The following is a 19,525-nucleotide window of genomic DNA, read 5'->3' as shown; positions in this document are numbered from 1 at the left end:
AGACAGACTACGAGAGATTCCGACGAGAGAAAGGGGTGAAAACATAATCTCCGCCACCTTCGGTGGTGGAGGTAAAAATTCGCCAAAACAACAAATCGCACATCGGTACCTGTGGCCCTTCTCCTTGATACAAGCAGCCGACCACATTGTCCAGAAGGTTGATGTCCAACTTCTGGTTGAAATCCAAAAGCTGGCGTGCAGCATGATCTGCCAGCATTGTCATTGCGGCAGGCATGGACCTTTATGCTGGGCTTTCCAGTCCAATAAGAAGTCTGCAAGAATAGTACGACAAGATGTACAAGTTCAGTTATTGCTAAAACCCATCAAAATTCGATACATTTGTGATCAACAAATTAAAGTGTCCAGTCCAATTTAAGGCACCTCATTAAAGCATATGTCAAGTACAACAAATAATAATCTCTACATATGTATACAAAATAGAAACTGTTCAGCCTGGCAGAGGCGTGTGTTGTACCGAGTGCCGTTCTCGTTGTTGCTTGGATTCCTGACTCTGTGCTTTCATTGAATGTTGATTGCTCAAGGTATCTTTCAATCAGTGCATCTGTGTAAGGAATTGAAGTTTCACCTTTGTTTTCACTGAAAGTTTTCTGGAATTCCCAATCTTTAATAAAGAGTTGAACATTGCTTGCTTGAGCTTTGTTTGAACAGAAAATGGCAATGGAAGTACAACACAAACGTAAAATTTGTAGTATTTCAAAATTAAACTTCCACAATGAAGTAGGCTGCGTTAATTGTACATTTAAATTGTACAATTGGCTCTTTGTGCACCAACTGCTCAAGGAATCAATTTCTCTTCTGCCCAAAAAGGTTGCCGACCCCCATCATATTGTTACAAATATGGAAACCATTCGCATTCACACATACAGTTGACCCAAAGTTTAGTTATTTCGTTAAGTATATGTGGATAGTTGGAATCTCTCCCCTATGTCTAATGGGTTAATTTCATGTGTGCGCTGCGGGTTTCTTTTATAGTCAGGATTTTTTTTACATCTTTAAATCTACCGATGCCAGCGGGAACCCTCGCTTCACTCCTCCTCCCACTCTGCGGGCGAACAAGCGCTTCACCTGCCCAGCTTTCACTTCACAGCATGGCGCCATAACGCACGTGTTTCCGACTACGGACATGGGCAGAGCCCCCCCTCGCCTCAGAGTCGACTCCGCCCCAGCAAGATGGAATGTTCCTCCCATCCAATCAGGGGTGAGATTTCCTCAGCTCTGACTCTGCCCCATCATAGAAGAATGTCTCCCCTCTCGACACTGGGAAAGACAACAAAAGAGCCTCTCTTGGGGGTTAGGAGCACCGAGACGCCGACGCGCCCCCCCCCCCTCCTCCAATCGCGGCTGGCCACCACAACACCCGAAAAAGGCACCATCCAATCCGGAGGTGAGTTATCAGAGAGCGGTTCCCTCCACCTCGCACGGGGGAGGGATAAGAAGGATCACGAGCTGTATCCGTGTGTGTTGGTTCCTTGGTTCCTTGGAGGTCGTTCCTTGCTTCTGGTCTGCTGGGCTCTCCTGGTTGTCGGTCATCGTTCGTGGCTGGCCGGGTCGTTTCTAGGGTCCTGGCTGCGCTCGTTGGATTCTGGTTCGTGGGTTCGAGTCCTACCGTGGCCGTGGTGGGTTGTGTTGGAGCGCTCGAGCTGGGGATCCCCGTTCCCTTCCACGGACTCCGAGCTCCACAAGTGGCAGTCGGTAAAACCGCACGAGGCGGCCAGGTACCCGACCAAACTCTAACCCCCAGCTTGCCTATCCTCCACGGCTGGAGGGTCCAATAAAGGCCAGCCGGCTCCATTTCTTTTTGGGTGTGTGTCTATCTGTGGCCAGTCTTGAAAGTAAAACTGTTAAGTGATTGCCATTGTACATTTGTCTGCATTTATATTTGTGATCAAGTCTGCTCTGTGTTTCCCTCCCTATTGCCCCTTGCAAATAAATAACTGTTAAATGTTCCAGTTCGTTGTCCGTTTTCTTTCATTGACCCAGTATGGTCCGGGCTTGAGAATGAGGGAGGCCAATTGTGCCGTAAATTGTTATTTGGACCGGCATGGCTTTGGTAATTCCCGCTCGGTTACGCAGGATCCGAGTCGGAAACAGCGACTCTGTTCGGACAAAGCCGGCCGAGGATGTGGCTTCCCCGGTAGCTAGACCGCGCGGCGAATTAACTAAATTGGAATCAGACAAAAAGATCCTAACCGCGCGGTCGAAATATTGGCGTCCACGGTCCATTAAGCGACCCATCGACTTCGGAGTTATCCGGAGTGACGACCTTCAATTCCGGGCGTTTGGAGGGGAGACCGCCCAACTGCTCCATTCTAGCAGTCGTTCCTCGCCCCCAAACCAGGCACTACAACAATATATAATAAACCTGCTCGTACTAATACACTGAACGGATTAGGACACAACAGGACAAAAGGGACAGGTGAGAGAGGGGGAAAGTTGAACGCCAAGATAGAGGCAGACAAGATGGATATAGAAGGCAACTCTCAAGAGGGAAAACTGGAAATTTAAGAGGGATTGGAGTGGGGTGGGGGGTTAACGAGGGTAAAAAAAATCATGGTTTTGGATTGGGGATGATCTGAGATGGTGGTGAACAGCTGTCTCCAACACCTGCAGCGAAGATTGAGATTGAAGAGAATGTGAAAGGTTCCACAGATGGGAAAAAAGAGGAATGAATGTGTGGAGGCCAGCAGTATTCCTGGATTTAGGTAGTTTCACCAGAAGGGGGTTGTTGGTGGACCATGTGCACCATGCAGAAACCTGGAGGGGGGGAGTAAAAAGCATAGAAAGGGCAGAGGGTGCAAGACGAGAGAGAAAGAGAGAAAGAGAGAAAGAGAGAAAGAGAGAAAGAGAGAAAGAGAGAAAGAGAGAAAGAGAGAAAGAGAGAAAGAGAGAAAGAGAGAAAGAGAGAAAGAGAGAAAGAGAGAAAGAGAGAAAGAGAGAAAGAGAGAAAGAGAGAAAGAGAGAAAGAGAGAAAGAGAGAAAGAGAGAAAGAGAGAAAGAGAGAAAGAGAGAAAGAAAGAGAGAAAGAGAGAAAGAGAGAAAGAGAGAAAGAGAGAAAGAGAGAAAGAGAGAAAGAGAGAAAGAGAGAGAGAGAGAAAGGGCAGAGGGTGCAAGAGGAGAAAGAGAGAAAGAGAGAGAAAGAAATAGAAAGGGCAGAGGGTGCAAGAGGAGAGAGAGAGAGAGAGAGAGAGAGAGGGAGAGGGAGGGAGAGGGAGGGAGAGGGAGAGAGAGGGAGAGAGAGGGAGAGAGAGGGAGAGAGAGGGAGAGAGAGGGAGAGAGAGGGAGAGAGAGGGAGAGAGAGGGAGAGAGAGGGAGAGAGAGGGAGAGAGAGGGGGAGAGAGGGAGAGAGAGGGGGAGAGAGAGGGAGAGAGAGGGAGAGAGAGGGAGAGAGAGGGAGAGAGAGAGAGGAGAGAGAGACCACTGACCTGTCTGTGATGACGTAGTGAAAGACCCATAGACTCAACTTCATCGCAGGAGATTCCAATCATCTTGAAAGCCTTGGTTTCCACAGTATGAAGCTGAGCAAGATGTGAGGCAGGAGAGCCAGCCCAGAGGGGACAGCAGTGCTCCGTCAAGCTGTAGATGAAGGCCTTTTAGATGGATAGAAGTTCAGGTGTGCCAAGGAAGGACTTTGTACGATGGAGGATGCCTAGTCGGCGGCTGGCTTTGCAAGCCAGCTTTGAAATGCGGTTTGCCCAAGAAAGATCATGGCTGATAGTGAGACGGCATGACCAGGAGTTTGAATGACTGAATTTCTCTTATTTTTTTTTTGCATCCACTGTCGAGGCTCGTATGAGAGCTAACACACAGAACGTACAACAAGGGGAACAAGAAACAAAAGGGGTGGGAGAGGGAAGGAAAAAAGTGTGGAACAGAGACATGAGGAGATCTGTGGAAGGGAGAGGGATGGAGTGGGGTACACAGGGGAAACAAGATGGATACTACAGGGACTTTCAGGAAGGACAGCAGGGAATTTGAAGGAGTTGGGTTTGCGGTGGATTAACGAGGGTAGAATATATTGTGGTTTTGGATGGTGGAAGATAAGAGATGGTGGAGAAAAACTGTTTTGAAGACCTGGAGGGAAGAGTGGGATTGAAGAGAGTGTGGGAGTCTGTTCCAAAGGCAGAAAAAAAAGAGTAATGAAAGAGTGAAGGTGAGCAGTGACTCTTGATTTTGGTGGTTTTACCAGAAGGGGGTTGCTGGCAGACCTTGAGCACCCTGCGGAAGTATGAGAGGGGGTGGGACAGGGGACGGGGGACGACATATCTTGGACAGAGCAGGGTTGCGAATCCGGAGAGAAGACGGTAAAAGACAGAAAGACTACCGACCTGCCTGCGGTAAGAGAGTGAGAGACCCAAAGACTCAGCCACATCGCGGGAGATGCCAATGATCCTAAATGAATTGGTTTTCACAGTGTGAAGCCGAGAAGGGTGAGAGGAAGAAGCACCAGCCAAGAGAGGATAGCAGTACTCCATCAGGCTGCGGACGAAAGCTTTGTATGTCGTCAGGAGCTCAGGTGGGCCGAGGAAGGACTTTGCATGATGGAAGATTCCCAGTCTGCGACTGGCTTTGGAGGCCAGCTTGGAAATGTGGCTTTCCCAGGAAGGATCATGGCAGATAGTGAGAGCCAGAAGCTTGAAAGAAAGGACTTCTTCCAGAGGATTGTTGAGAAAGTAGATGGGAGGGGGGGGTGTCTTCCAAACGGTCCTTTCGGAGAGATATAGTGAGATTGTGAGATTTGTCAGGATTGAAAGACGTTCCACGTGTTGGACCAGTTTGAGATTTCATCCAGATCTGCAGAGAGCGAAGAAGCTGCTGCTTGCCGGTCTGAGGGATGACAAATGGTACAACAGAGGGTGGAGTCATCAGCAAAGAGATAAAGAGGATTTTCCAGAGAGTCTGAGAGATCATTGATGAAAACTAGAAAAAGAACAGGGCCCAGAACGCTACCTTGAGGAACTCGAGCCTGGACAGGAAGAGGGGATGACAGAACTCTATTAAGGGCCACACATTGGCTGTGACAGGAGAGGAAGTCTGCGAGCCACGAGTGGAGATGGCCTTGGATACCATCGGAAGAGAGTTTGGTGAACAGGGCAGGGTGCCAGACCGTGTCAAAAGCACACGATATGTCTGGGGATATGGCTCTGATTTCATGACTGGCATTGTGGACCTTCATCCATTGTTGGGAGAGCAGAAGCAGCATATCCAGGGTAGAGTGACCTGGTCTGACACCAAATTGATGATCGAAAATCAGGCCATTGGAGAAGAGTAAGGATTTAATGTCTGAAGCGATGATGGATTCCATGACCTTGCTGATGATTGGGAGAAGGGTGATTGGTCTGTTTTTACACCTTTTTTATGCAGAGCGCCTCAGCAACACGCACGACTCCATGCACGCAGGCCACCTACCACGCACGACTCCATGCACGCAAGCCACCCACCACGCACGACTCCATGCATGCAAGCCACCCACCACGCACGACTCCATGCACGCTAGCCACCCACCACGCACCACTCCATCACAACGCACGATTCCATGCATGCAAGCTGCCCACCACGCACGACTCCATGCACGCAAGCCACCCACCACGCACCACTCCATCACAACGCACGATTCCATGCACGCAAGCTGCCCACCACGCACACAAGCTACTCACCACACACGACTCCATGCACTCAAGCCACCCACCACCACGCACCACTCCATGCACACAAGCTACTCACCACACACGACTCCATGCACGCAAGCCGCCCACCACAACGCAACATTCCATGCACGCAAGCCGCCCACCACCACGCACGATTCCATGCATGTAAGCCACCCACCACCACGCACGATTCCATGCATGTAAGCCGCCCACCACCACGCACGATTCCATGCATGTAAGCCGCCCACCACCACGCACGATTTCATGCACGCAAGCCACCCACCACCACACACGATTCCATGCACGCAAGCCGCCCACCACCACGCACGATTTCATGCACGCAAGCCGCCCACCACCACGCACGATTTCATGCACGCAAGACACCCACCACCACGCACGATTTCATGCACGCAAGCCACCCACCACCACGCACGATTCCATGCACGCAAGCCGCCCACCACCACGCACGATTTCATGCACGCAAGACACCCACCAGCACGCACGATTTCATGCACGCAAGACACCCACCACCACGCACGATTTCATGCACGCAAGACACCCACCACCACGCACGATTCCATGCACGTAAGCCGCCCACCACCACGCACGACTCCATGCACGCAAGCCACCCACCACCACGCACGACCCCACGCACACAAGCCACCCACCACGCACGACTCCATGCACGCAAGCCACCCACCACGCACGACTCCATGCACGCAAGCCACCCACCACGCACGACTCCATGCATGCAAGCCACCCACCACGCACGACTCCATGCACGCAAGCCACCCACCACGCACCACTCCATCACAACGCACGATTCCATGCACGCAAGCTGCCCACCACGCACACAAGCTACTCACCACACACGACTCCATGCACGCAAGCTGCCCACCACAACGTAAGATTCCATGCACGCAAGCCGCCCACCACCACGCACGATTCCATGCATGTAAGCCGCCCACCAACACGCACGACTCCATGCACTCAAGCCACCCACCACCACGCACGATTCCAGGCACGCAGTCAGCACGCACTCCTGCCAGATTGCATGGCTCCCAGCAAGACACCGAGTGTGCAAGCATGCCTCCCCACGTTAGCCACCAACACAGACACGTCTTGCCAAGCCAGTCAGGAAGTACATCTCTGCACGACACGCATCATGTAAGCCTGCCTTAGACAGACACCCAGCACCCCCCGTACGGATCTACGCATTCCCATACACGTACGTACAGTACGCATCCTCAAGCATGAATGTCCGCACGCCCAAGCGAGCACGCATCGCATCTCCCGCCAACCGCCCAGCACGCATCGCACATCCCCCGCCTCCCTCCAATTTGGTCCAAAATCATTTTCTTGTCCTAAACTCGGAAAGGTTCACAATGAAAACATTTATATTTATTGTCCGATCGGTACATTTCCTGCGGGAGTTCATTTACAATATGAAATGTTCAAATATCATGAAAAATAACTTTTTAACCTGTTTGCTTGGTCATTAATGGGAGGTTTTTTTAATTGCCGCGTGTTGTTTATAAGGCCGAGGTGGACACGGTGGTTGGACATCGCGACCCTCCGCACACACACACAGAGACACGTTAAAAGGCGCGACCACTCGGGTCAAGGCCTCACCTCCTCAGGCGTTCCGTCGAACAAAACCAAAGCGCGAGGCACACCGAACTTTCTCTACCGCTACCGCCAGCACCACCGTTACCACCGGCAGCACCACCACCTCGTCGTCGACCTCCCCTCGTTCTTCGCTACGTGCTCCACGTGCCTTCAGGCGATCATGCGCCACACCAACGGCTGCCGCTTCACCAGCAGCAGCCACGGGTAGCGAAGGCGAATCGTCAACACGATCCCGTCAAGGCGACGGAACTCCGACCTTCCACCAGAACGTTGGGAAAAAAAAATAAAAGGTCCCCGCGTCCTGCCGGGTGGAGGAGCCGCCTGGGCCGTGTGTGTGAGGTCGGACGCGTCGGCCTTGCGAGCACACAGCGAGCTGTCTCTTGAACGACAAACTCTCGAACCGGTTGCAACCAGTTCAGGCCGGAGAGGCCGCGAACGCGCGCACTGCACAAGGAAAGCCGCGTGTTCGGATCAACAACAATAACAACAACAACAAGAACAACAACAATGAAGATCTGCTCTCACAACCACACTGTGCGATCTTAATCGGTCGCGCAACCACACTCTTAATGCGCCACAAAACACTCTTAAATCTCCACGTTTGGCTTTCTGAAACCACAACACAACCGCACACCACTTTCCTACAACTCGTGGTACGTTATGTACTGGATTACATGTACCTCGTCCGTGCTTTCAAACCGGCCGGCCTGTTCACCGCACAGCACCCAACCACATCACCGCACCACACTACATCATACAGCACCGCACTACCTCACACAGCACCGCACCACACTACATCACCGCACTACATCACACAGCACTGCACCACACTACATCACACAGCACCACACCACACCACACTACATCACACAGCACCGCACCACACTACATCACACAGCACCGCACCACACTACATCACACAGCACCGCACCACACTACATTACCGCACCACACTACATCACACAGCACCGCACCACACTACATCACACAGCACCGCATCACACTACATCACCGCACCACACTACATCACACAGCACCGCACCACACTACATCACACAGCACCGCACCACACTACATCACACAGCACCGCACCACACTACATCACACAGGACCGCACCACACTACATCACACAGCACCGCACCACACTACATCACACAGCACCGCACCACACTACATCACCACACCACACTACATCACACAGCACCGCACCACACTACATTATCGCACTACATCACACAGCACCGCACCACACTACATCACCGCACTACATCACACAGCACTGCACCACACTACATCATACAGCACCACACCACATCACACCGTACCACACCACATCACACGGCCCCACATTACACTGCACCACACTACATCACACCGCACCACACTACATCACCACACCACATCACACCGAACCACACTACATCACACAGCACCGCACCACACTACATCACATCACAACACACTGCTCTGCATCACATCACATCACACCACATTACACCGCACCACATCACATCGCACATCACATCACATCGCGCTGTGTTTCCACACACAGACCAAACAGAGCGTTTACTTCACGACGTTTAGAAGACACGGACCAACTCGGACCATTTTGACCTTGTACATCGATACACACTTTGTACAACTCTAACGGACGCGACGGCGCGTTTGGAAAATCGCGGCTCCGGGAGCTCAACGTGATTCGTCTCGGAACGTTTATCCGCATTATCACATATACAGCCCCTTTAAAAACACATCAACACAAACAAGAAAGATGTGGTGCACAGCACGATACTTACCAAACCCAAATGAACAACAGTTGCCATGGAAACGGCAGTTTAGTAATTTGGAAACTTTGACCTATCAAGTGTTTTACATGATGAAATGTTAATAATAAATCGGGTTGATACATTTTGTAATTGCTGCCTAATCGGTGTTTCCCATGTTTTGGAAAGCATTGACCTTGACCTTTCACTAATTATGACCATTTTTTTTCACATACTTGCAGGGGTACCCGTCGTTGCCGGGAAACGTCTTCCCACCCCACCCCTTCCCTTGCCTTCTCCCACCCCACCCCTTGAGGGACGAATTCATTGATATGGTTGAAGTAATGATGCTGTCGATGTTTATCCTCGTCGCCATGTCATGAGTCTGGGGTGAGTTCAGTTACCAAGTTTCTTGTAGAGCGCTTGCCAAGCGGCTTAAGCACTCAAGCAAGCGCAATGATCAACCGTTGGTAAGGAACGGCTAGCTTTGCAAGCGCGAGCTAGCCGCTTGGTAACACCACACCACTGGACATCTCGACAGCATCCGGTGCACGAGTGTTTTCGTTATCATGAAAACATACCTTGTTCAGACCCACACATCCACCCACAGACACGAACTCAGCTTTATCTATCTATAATTCCAGGTGTGTGTGTGTGTGTGTGTGTGTGTGTGTGTGTGTGTGTGTGTGTGTGTGTGTGTGTGTGTGTGTGTGTGTGTGTGTGTGTGTGTGTGTGTGTGTGTGTGTGTGTGTGTGTGTGTGTGTGTGTGTGTGTGTGTGGTGTGTGTGTGTGGTGTGTGTGTGTGTGTGACCGCTGTTTGTCAACAACCACTGGTCCGATTTAATTGAAACTTGCCAGGTATATTGCTGGGGCCCTGAGGATGTGCCTTTTCAAGGTTTGATATTAATCGGACAAGTGGTTCCCAAGTTACGGCCATTTATTTACCAAACCAATGACAGGACACGGTGCTATGACGTCACAATTCTTCTTGTTTTTTTCTTCTTTTTTTTGCACATACAGCCACGCACGTACGGGCATGCACTGGTATGTTATTAAAAAAAGGCTCCAACTATTTGTGCATTCCTGTTATTGCAGACATCCCTGCGTGATGACGTCATGTGTAGGGACGTCTTTTTTCATACTTCACACGGAAACAAACACGGGATATTTTTGCTTGTGAGTCATTGCAAATTCTGCAAAGAAAACATTGAGTTATAAGCAACACGTCACTGCTTCGCAGACAGAAAGTAACTGAGTTTGATGTCCCACAAAGTTTTTTTTTAATGAAATATTACTAGTTTCTTTCCTCCCATAATATGAGAATTAGCTGACGTACCTTCATTGGGCGGTGTATATTGGAGCGCTGCCGCGATCGCTGTGGGAAAAACATGCATTGCCTCGTTTGAGTTGTAATCAAAATGTTATTTTTTTTCCTGAAAACGGTATCTTCATGTAATGATAGAAGATGCGTTGTTCAGTCTTCAAATGTACATGAGGCCTTTAAAACGATCTGAGGCGACGTGGAGAGAAAAAGATGGCAATTTCTGGATGGCTGGAGGGCGTGGCCTACAGAATGGGTGGCGCTTATGACCCAGACAGACAGACAGACAGACTGATAGACACGAACTCAGCTTTTTATATTGGATTATTACACATATGTACAAATACCCATCCTTCCCCTCTAGGTGAACGATCGTTTTTATTTGTATTCTCTCCCTATTACCACCAATTCCTATTTTCCCCACTTTCCCAATGCCCCCCATCCCTCCCAACTAAACACTCTGTTTCTTGTCTTAAAGGTCCCATGACACCCAAAAGTTCTGAAATTGCATATATATATATATATATATATATATATATATATATATATATATATATATATATATATATATATATATATATATATATATATATATATCTTCTTCTTCTTCTTTCAGCTGCTCCCGATTGGGGTCGCCACAGTGGATCATCCGTATGATCCGCATAGTGATTTGGCACATGTTTTACGCCGGATGCCCTTCCTGATGCAACCCTGGTCGCCTCTTTTGACACAGGGATATATATATATATATATATATATATATATATATATATATATATATATATATATATATGTCCTATTGGAGTTTTTCATCGTGATTTCAGATCTGACAATGTTTTTTCACAATACTAGTTCTGCAAAATGTAAAATAAAAAAACAAGCCCCTTCGGGAACGCCCCTAAAAATTCTGCCGAAATCTACTGAAAGGGGCGTAACCCACATGACGTTAACTGCAGGACGACAAAGGCTGCACGTAAATTACTCGGGTTGGTGGTCTACATGATTATATTGGCTTCCTGTGTGTTTCCACATTTGATTGGTCGACTCAATCGCTTCGTTCATTTCTGCTTTTAAAAAAATCAAACATTTGGTTTTGAATAATGGATGGCATGGACTTTGATTTGTCTGGTAGCGACAGTGAGTGTGAGAGGAATGAAGGATTTTGGTCTGAATCACATGGAGAATTGTCGGATAACGTAGTCGCGGGAGGTGAAGTTCAGGCAGCTGGAAATGAAATACGGCCTTACCAGTTCGAGCCCGAAGCAGGACAAGCAGAGGAAAATGGCGATGAAATTCCTGGCGTTCATGATGATCGGGAGGACATCAAAGGAAGACTTGGCAATAACAACTGGTTCGACTAAATCATATTCGTAATTCAATAATGTAAATTCGACTTGCATACTGCTCGATATCAGAATATTTTAGTGATGTGACCAGCGCAGCACAGCGAACATGTTGCACCGCGGCGAATTAATCGCAAGCAAGGCCAGCCCATGTCATCGGCCGTATCTCTCCACGCATAAAATGAAGCAATCTCACTGTCCGAATACGATGAAAACTTGTGTGCAGAACACACCTTGCGACACAATTGTCTAGAGTAGTCCGATAAATCTGATGTTCTGTTGCATTTATATTTATTTTATTTCTACTGTCGTCATGTAGCACTAGGAGAAAACAATGAAGAAAAGAGAATAATAAAAGAAAGCTGCAGCTCGTCAGATTTATCGGACTAGTCGGACGGACGATGGATTTATCGCATGAGTCTAGACTCTAGAGTTGACAAGTAACTTGTATTAGCATGCACATGATGTACAAGTCAATGCGTAAGTCCCGAGGCTATGAGGCCGTGTAATAGGACAGATAAATTTGTCTTTCATAGTTGTGCCAACATACTTTTCCCTGTTCATTTATTGCAGCATTTTGGCTAAATGTTAATGAATAGCAAGCCAATGGAAGCAGTACCTTCACTTTAGAATAAACCCATGTATGTCGAGTGCAGCCATACCTGGCTTGCATTTATGTGGAATCGTACCTATCCCAGCAGGCTGGTGTCAACAAACAATTGAATAAGCTGCAAAATGTGGGTGCAGATTTTTCACATTGTTTGATTTTAAAATTATCTCCTTGCGCCTTGAAATGATGCAATATTAATCTTTAGTAGTTTATTTGTATGTCCCTGTAAGTTTCTTTTTAATGGAAAGGTTCAACAGTCACATTTAATATTTTGTGGACATGGTACAGCCCTTTATTGTGCATACATGTATTGGATTTGTACACGACTACGACAAGGTAGTAAAGGGATAAATAATTGGCTCGTGATTGTTGTGCATACACGGCTCAGAAGCAGAATTTCTTTTCCACGAAACAATCATAGGAATTAAGACGATCAGTGAGATAGCAAACACATGTGCACAATGCATTTGTACGTACTTTTTATGGTGCGTGACATCTAGTCAATCCACTCTTTGCGAGTCGCATTCTGTAGATGACGTGAAGGCTGCGGTTCGCTGAAGTAAACTTTTTTAAGGGGCGGGGCATAGCAAGTTGTGAAAAGCACCAGAAATGTTCGAAATATTGGTCTAATTATCCCATTTTTTATTTTAAAAAAGAAACATGGGTGATTTCTTCACGAGGAAGGTCAAGTTAATATATAAATAACCAGAAAGTTTTGAGTGTCATGGGACCTTTAAATTTAAAGGAAAAAAAACAAAAAAAAACGACCTTTCTCCCTGCATATCCACGAATCCCGATCCCTCTTCTTCTTCTTCTTCTTCTTCTTCTATTTATTCTTCTTCTTCCTCCTGCCGGCACACCATTTTTCTTCTATTTTAGCTGACCCACTCTCTCCATTACCTTCACGATTCCTTCCTACAACCATCCATTCCCAAATCTTACCTTTTCTTCAAAAATCCATCAAAATTAATAATTTTCCTTGTATCCTTTCGATCTGGACACCTGAAACCACGTGTCTCTCTCAACCCTCTTCCTGATATTTTTAATTCGCTCCAGCAGCTTCACTCTGTGTTTACCGTTCCAAATTCACCATTCACCCCCACAATTTTACTTCAGCCTTCCCTTTTCCGAATGTTACGCAATCCTTATTTAAAATAAATAAATAAATCCACTTTTGACTATACACCTCCCATAGCCACGTGCTTCTCCCATAACCATGCGATCTGTTTCCACCCCCTGTGTTTACCGATCCAAATTCACAATTCACCTCACTATTTCTTTCTACAACCTTTCCATTACCTCATCGAATGAAAACTCTCAAAAAAAAAAATAATAATAATAAAAACAACCTCTTGTCATGCCTCATCTTCCTCTTTCACACCTGTGGTTCTCATTACTGTAAGTAGAGCATAAATGGGGTTTCTGAGGCAGCCATTCAAATGAATGGGGGAAAGGGAAAAACTTTCTGACTCAAGCCCCAAACACCCAAAATAGGAGACTGATTTCCTCCCCCTCCCATACAAGCAAATGTAAAATTGAGACTGATTTCCTCCCCCTCCCATACAAGCAAATGTAAAATTGAGACACTGATTAAAGCACTTCTTTCCTTTCATATTTTCATTCCACTCAAAGAGCGAACCAATGAATATTTGTCCATGTTCTACTTTAGGGAATAACTTAATTTTCCTATTACATTCATCACCATCGTGTATATTCACAAAGATTACTTTGTAACTTAGTTCTTGGTTTAAGTGTCTTTGTTGAGCAGAAATGAAATGATAAACTTCTCTTAATACTCTTATTTGACCACCTCCTGAGCCACATATCATTTTGAGATTGTAGTAAATTGTTTTTTCCATTGTTCAATTGATAACCATCAAAGTTTTCAGTCCATTCAAGGATTTTTTTTTTCTTGACATCCTCCAACTTATTTGTAATTAAATTTATCCGCTTATTTGTTTTATTTACTTTTACCCCAGTTATTGCTTCAATAAGACTAATTTGATTTTTCTCACATTCTTTATGTTTCCCATTTAAATACCAAGGTTGATTACATCTCCATTCTTTGGTTTGGTTATTGCTTGGTTCTATCATTTTAAATCAGTAAAAAGACGGTGGTAGCCTGTTAAAATTCCCAACCCAATATCTTAACACTTATACTTATAACCATAAGGGAGACTTTTGATTCCATTCTCTAAAATATATCTTTTATCATCAAAAGCTCCTAATGCTTTCTTATTTATCTCTTCTGTATGTAATTGATGTTTATAACTTCTTATTGTATTCATTTTTCTGTACTCTTCCTTCTTTAAGGTAAAACAGTTGTAATAATGTTTAAAGTTTATTGTTTCCTTGATTATATTTTTATTTATTCCCTTTAGCTTCTTATCACACCTTTCAATGTTATTATTATCAATATACGTAAAAGCACAAGACTTTGATCTCAATCCTATAAATTCACTCATGACCTTCCCACCCAATTCATCTTCACACTTACCAATAACCTTTTTATTCTTTGATGAAAACAACACATCACCTGACTTATAATTACTTGTATCATATATATCAATATTATCAATCATATCCTCATATACATGACTTGTCTTAATTTTTAATATAAAACTATCTGTATCCATTTATAACAATGACACATTATCCTTATTCTTTGATTTTAAATTATTACAGTAATAGTTATACATTAACGACTTTGACAAGTCAAGAATTGATGTTCCTATATAAATAGGTTTATCCATTTCAATACTCTCTTTTTTCAAATGAATAGCACAAAAGTTCTCTGAAAACACCTCCGCTCGTTCAAAGCTTGGTCTATTAATTAATGTGGAAGCCTGTTTCCAAGATATAGCAAGTCTTATGTTTTGTCGATTCCTAACATTTTCCATAGTCTTTCCTAATACAGCATTATTCATTCATTTTTAAAAGTCCTTCTCAAAATCTGTTTTTGCTTCTGTTCTCCTTTTTGTATTAAAATCAATAAACTTCTTTAACCAATGACTTGGTTTAAATTTCAAAATCCGATGAATTTTTCACACTCTCACCCAGCAGATTGTCTCAAGTTCTTTTGATGTAAAACATAACTTTCTTTATCATTTAATGTAGTAAGTAGTTTTTCTGCAGATTTACCTTTTCTATTAAATGACTGTTGGTAATCACTTAACCATTCTTTTCTTGAACTTCCTTTATCAGGGGCATAAGGTAGGTCTTTATGTTTGTGATGAAGTTCTTCTGGATATTTTAAATCAACCTCAAAATAATATCCAACTTCAGCTTCATCCAATTATTTTTGAGAGGAAACAACATTGTCTTGTAAAACTTTTTCATAATGTTTTTCTTTAACCCATTTAAGTTTTCCATCAGGTAAAGATTGAGACATAGCCTACTCATGCAAATTGTTAGCATCATAATAATCATCATTAAGCATCATAATACATCAGGTAAGAGTTGTCCTCATTCTTCTTATAATCAGGAAGATATTTGTTATTTGCTTTAGCATATCTCTTGGCACATACTTGAGATATTCCTCCTTTTAGCCTTCTCTGTCATTAAAAGCATATCAATATCACCGATTAATTCCAAATTCTGTTTTGTCATTTTTAACATAGAACTCCAAGCCAAACCCAGGGCTGTGTAATAGTGAGCGGGGTCTAATCCATAAGAATTTTTATTATGACAGACTGTTCGAAAAGTTTCAAACACATAGCCAATAACAATACATCAGTTTTAAGATACAAATCATGATATTCTCCAACATTCTTTACATTAAACTTCTCCCAAACCTTTTTAGCTTGTGTATAATCTCTATCGGAAATATGAGTTTTATTCAACTTACCATAGAAACTTTCCCTTGAAGGAAGTTGTGTTTCTTTAAACTTCTCAAATGAATCCATATAGTCATATGGATATATTCCCTTTTGTGATAAGAGATCAATCTCTTCTTGATTTGAGAAATGTGATTTAAGATTCGGTAAGTTTTTAATATTTGATGCTAAGTTAGATAGTGGACTTGCCATAAACTTGTATGTGTCAAGAAATCTGATATGGGTTATGGGGGATGTATGAATTGTTTTTGTGAATGAGATGTATTTTTGATCTGTGTTCGGAATGGCAGAAATATCTCCAGATGTCTTTGAAAGTTCATTTATAAATAGATGTGTGTCATAGTGAGCATTGTTGTGAAGAAAGACAGAAATAAAGTTTGGAGGCTTGTAATTAAGAATACAACGGATTGTATTCTTGTAATTAAGAATACAATAAGAGCTGGACCTCTATATTTACCAGTAAGATGACAGTGATCCCTAACCTTGACCTCTCCCTCAATTTTCTTCTCACAAATATGACAGATACTGTTCTTTCTCAATTCCTTTTTCTCTCTCTTTGTTAATGACATTGGTTTATAGGTTTTAACCATTATTTATCTTCGTCTTATACAGTCTTTTTCCAATCGTCTTACAAACTCCTCTGAGGCATCTTCTCCTCTATAAAGTTCCAACTTGTTGTATTCATCACCAACAGATGATTTGATATAATAACAGAAACCACAAGGAGTATGTTTTTGATATTTATTTGTGTATGTTTTATTTGGATTTGGAGAAACAGTATCTATCTTTTCAAGGATACTTTCAAAATCAGCATATATCACAAACGGATGTTTTATAGATTTGTTAAAATCTTTGAATGATATGTTTGAACCTGCTTTTGGTTAATTGATTACGGTTTATTTATGATTACTACAATATTTCGAATGTTGATTTAATCGTTCTTTTGTATGAAAGGAGTTGAGACATCTCTTACAAGGATATGTTTGACATTTTCTCCTATATAGATGTGATTTGGTTAATCTTGATAAATTTTTGATGAAAGCATAATGTGATTTTTCCTTTGAAGTAAAGAAGAGAAGGTCAATGTGCGTTTCATCATTTTTATAGTTGCTTGAAATGTTTAATATCTGAACTTTGTTTGTATCTGTTAATCCATACACATTAACAGAAAGATTATTCATTTTCTCAAATTTAGGAATATCTCTCAATGACATTGAAAACTTTAAATCTTTAACATTCAATGTATTCTCGTATTTCTTATAATGTTCAACCCTTTCAGGATTCCATTGCGGAGGATGTAAGTGAGCAAGAACAGATAATGGAAAACATTTATTATCTTTGTTTTGAATACTAGTACGTGCCCGTAAGTACGTGGCCGTACGTGCAAAAAAAAAACTTTCAAATCGCATGCCATAAACAACAACCACACAGGCCATTCCTTCGCTCTTGCGTGCCCATACGTGCATGGCCCGGAAGTTCACATATCGCAGTTACGATTATTCGCAATTTAGTTTTAATGGACATTTATTCAATTAGCGCCAACGTATTTTGCCTTTTCGCAATGTCATCGCTAGGAAAAACACAAAGAGAAGAGAAGAGAGAGAAAAAAAAACATTTTTCAAACAAACACACAGGCCGTTCCTTTGCTCTCGTAAACGACGACTGGATTTAGGCATTGTGTTTATCTATAAATGCGCATAAGAAATCGAGAAATTATTAGAATACAGTAAGTCATCACTATCCGGAAGTCCGTACGTTGTAACCCGTAATGGGGAATGCGGCTGAGGATCTCTTCCCCATCGTCCACGCCTACGCAGCACCGTGTCCTTTCATTGGTTTGGTAAATAAATGGCCATAACTTGGGAAGCACTTGTCCGATTAATATCAAACCTTGAAAAGGCACATCCACAGGGCCCCAGCAATATACCTGGCAAGTTTCAATTAGATCGGACCAGTGGTTGTTGAGAAACAGTGGTTTTTTTTTTACACTTCCATGACCTAATCTGTTGAACTCTCTCATACATTAATATTAACAACAAAAACGATCTTATAATGCTTCATCTTCCTCTCTCACACATGTGGTACTCTTTACTGTTTCACAATGCACTACTCTTCTGCTATTTTAACAGACTGCTCTCATTTCGACCTCTCCTTCATTCCTTGCCTAAAAAATCCAACTATTACAGCGCTTCTTCTCTCCATGCTCTGAATTCGCCTTCATTGCATCCATCAAGAATTGTGTTAAATCGCATCTCTGACCTAAAACTTTTAAAAACCACAGTTTGCCATGGATGCTCGCTTTCCATCAACCATTCTTTTTTTCCAACTTCAGTGCCAACTCACCCCCTCACCCCTCACTCTCACTCTCAAAGCAACCATCCCACTCTTCTCCCTCCAAGCCTCCCTCTCACCTCTTTCAAAAATTCCCCCCTCACCTTTCTCCCACCTTTCATCCCCCTCACTCTTCCTTCTCTAAGTTGCCCCCCCTCTCATCCACCAACCTGCCTCCCTCCACTGCCCTCTCACCTCCATCTCTTCACTCCACCTTCTCAAATCCTCAACTGCCATCTTCCTTGTCTCTTGTCCCCCCTCTCTCACAGCACCAAAGAGCCTTTTCTCCTCCTCATTCGGCCCCCTCCCTCGCTATTCTGCAATACCCCACACTCCTTCAGCAACCCTCCTTACCTCCCCCCCTCGTCCCTCGTCCGACCCTCCCCCGCCCCCTCCACCTCCTGCACCAAAAGCCTCCTCCCCTACCTCTTCATTAAAAGTGTGGACCTCAAATATCCGGGGCCTTCGCTCAAACCTTTCAGATCTTTCCATGCAGGTTGCCACTGACAAACCAGACTTTATCTGCCTAACAGAAACTTTCCTCTCCCAAGACGTGTCTGACTCCCAAGTATCTCTCCCTGGTTACTCCCTCTTACGGTATGACAGACCTGAGCCTCGTCCTGGTGGAGGTGTTGCTCTCTTCATCAAAGACTCTATTCCTCACTCTCCCTGCACTGCTCTCACTCCCCCACACCCCCAGGAATACCTCTGGCTTCGGCTTCCCCTCCACTCCCACCTCATGTTTATATGTGTACTGTACCGTCCACCGAACAGTGATGACTCCATCTACACCTCACTCTCCGAAAACATGGACCATCTTCTATCTTCTCATCCAAACTCTCTCTTCCTCTTATGTGGCGACTTCAATTGTCATCACGCCAGTTGGCTAGGTGTGGGTACCTCTCTCACCTGCCATGGGACATCAGCAAAAGCTTTCTGTGACTCATTGGGACTGACTCAATCGGTCAACTTCCCGACCCGGATCTCAACCAATGGTACTCCATCTCTTCTGGATCTGATTTTGA

At 44.5% G+C, this 19,525-nt stretch overlaps 1 protein-coding gene across 2 annotated transcripts in view; it reads right to left on the bottom strand.

The window, feature by feature from the left end:
• XPO1 (exportin 1) overlaps positions 1 to 19,525 on the bottom strand; it is a 133,289-nt gene that overhangs the window by 104,347 nt on the left and 9,417 nt on the right. Inside the window, exons 1-2 of one of the 2 annotated variants that reach the window (XM_085890381.1) lie at positions 7,299 to 7,761; positions 110 to 272 (exon numbers count right to left, since the gene is read on the bottom strand). In XM_085890381.1, the coding sequence (XP_085746507.1) occupies positions 110 to 235 (126 nt within the window). In that variant the 5' untranslated portion in view covers positions 236 to 272; positions 7,299 to 7,761. Of the gene's footprint in view, positions 1 to 109; positions 273 to 7,298; positions 7,762 to 19,525 lie in introns of those variants that run through there. The other variant, XM_085890382.1, reaches the window with a different exon arrangement.

Source organism: Eptatretus burgeri, chromosome 7 (assembly GCF_056783735.1).
Source record: "Eptatretus burgeri isolate ZD-2024b chromosome 7, Ebu_testis_v1, whole genome shotgun sequence".
NCBI classification, from domain to species: Eukaryota; Metazoa; Chordata; class Myxini; order Myxiniformes; family Myxinidae; genus Eptatretus; species Eptatretus burgeri.
This window is presented reverse-complemented; position numbering and strand designations above follow the sequence as displayed.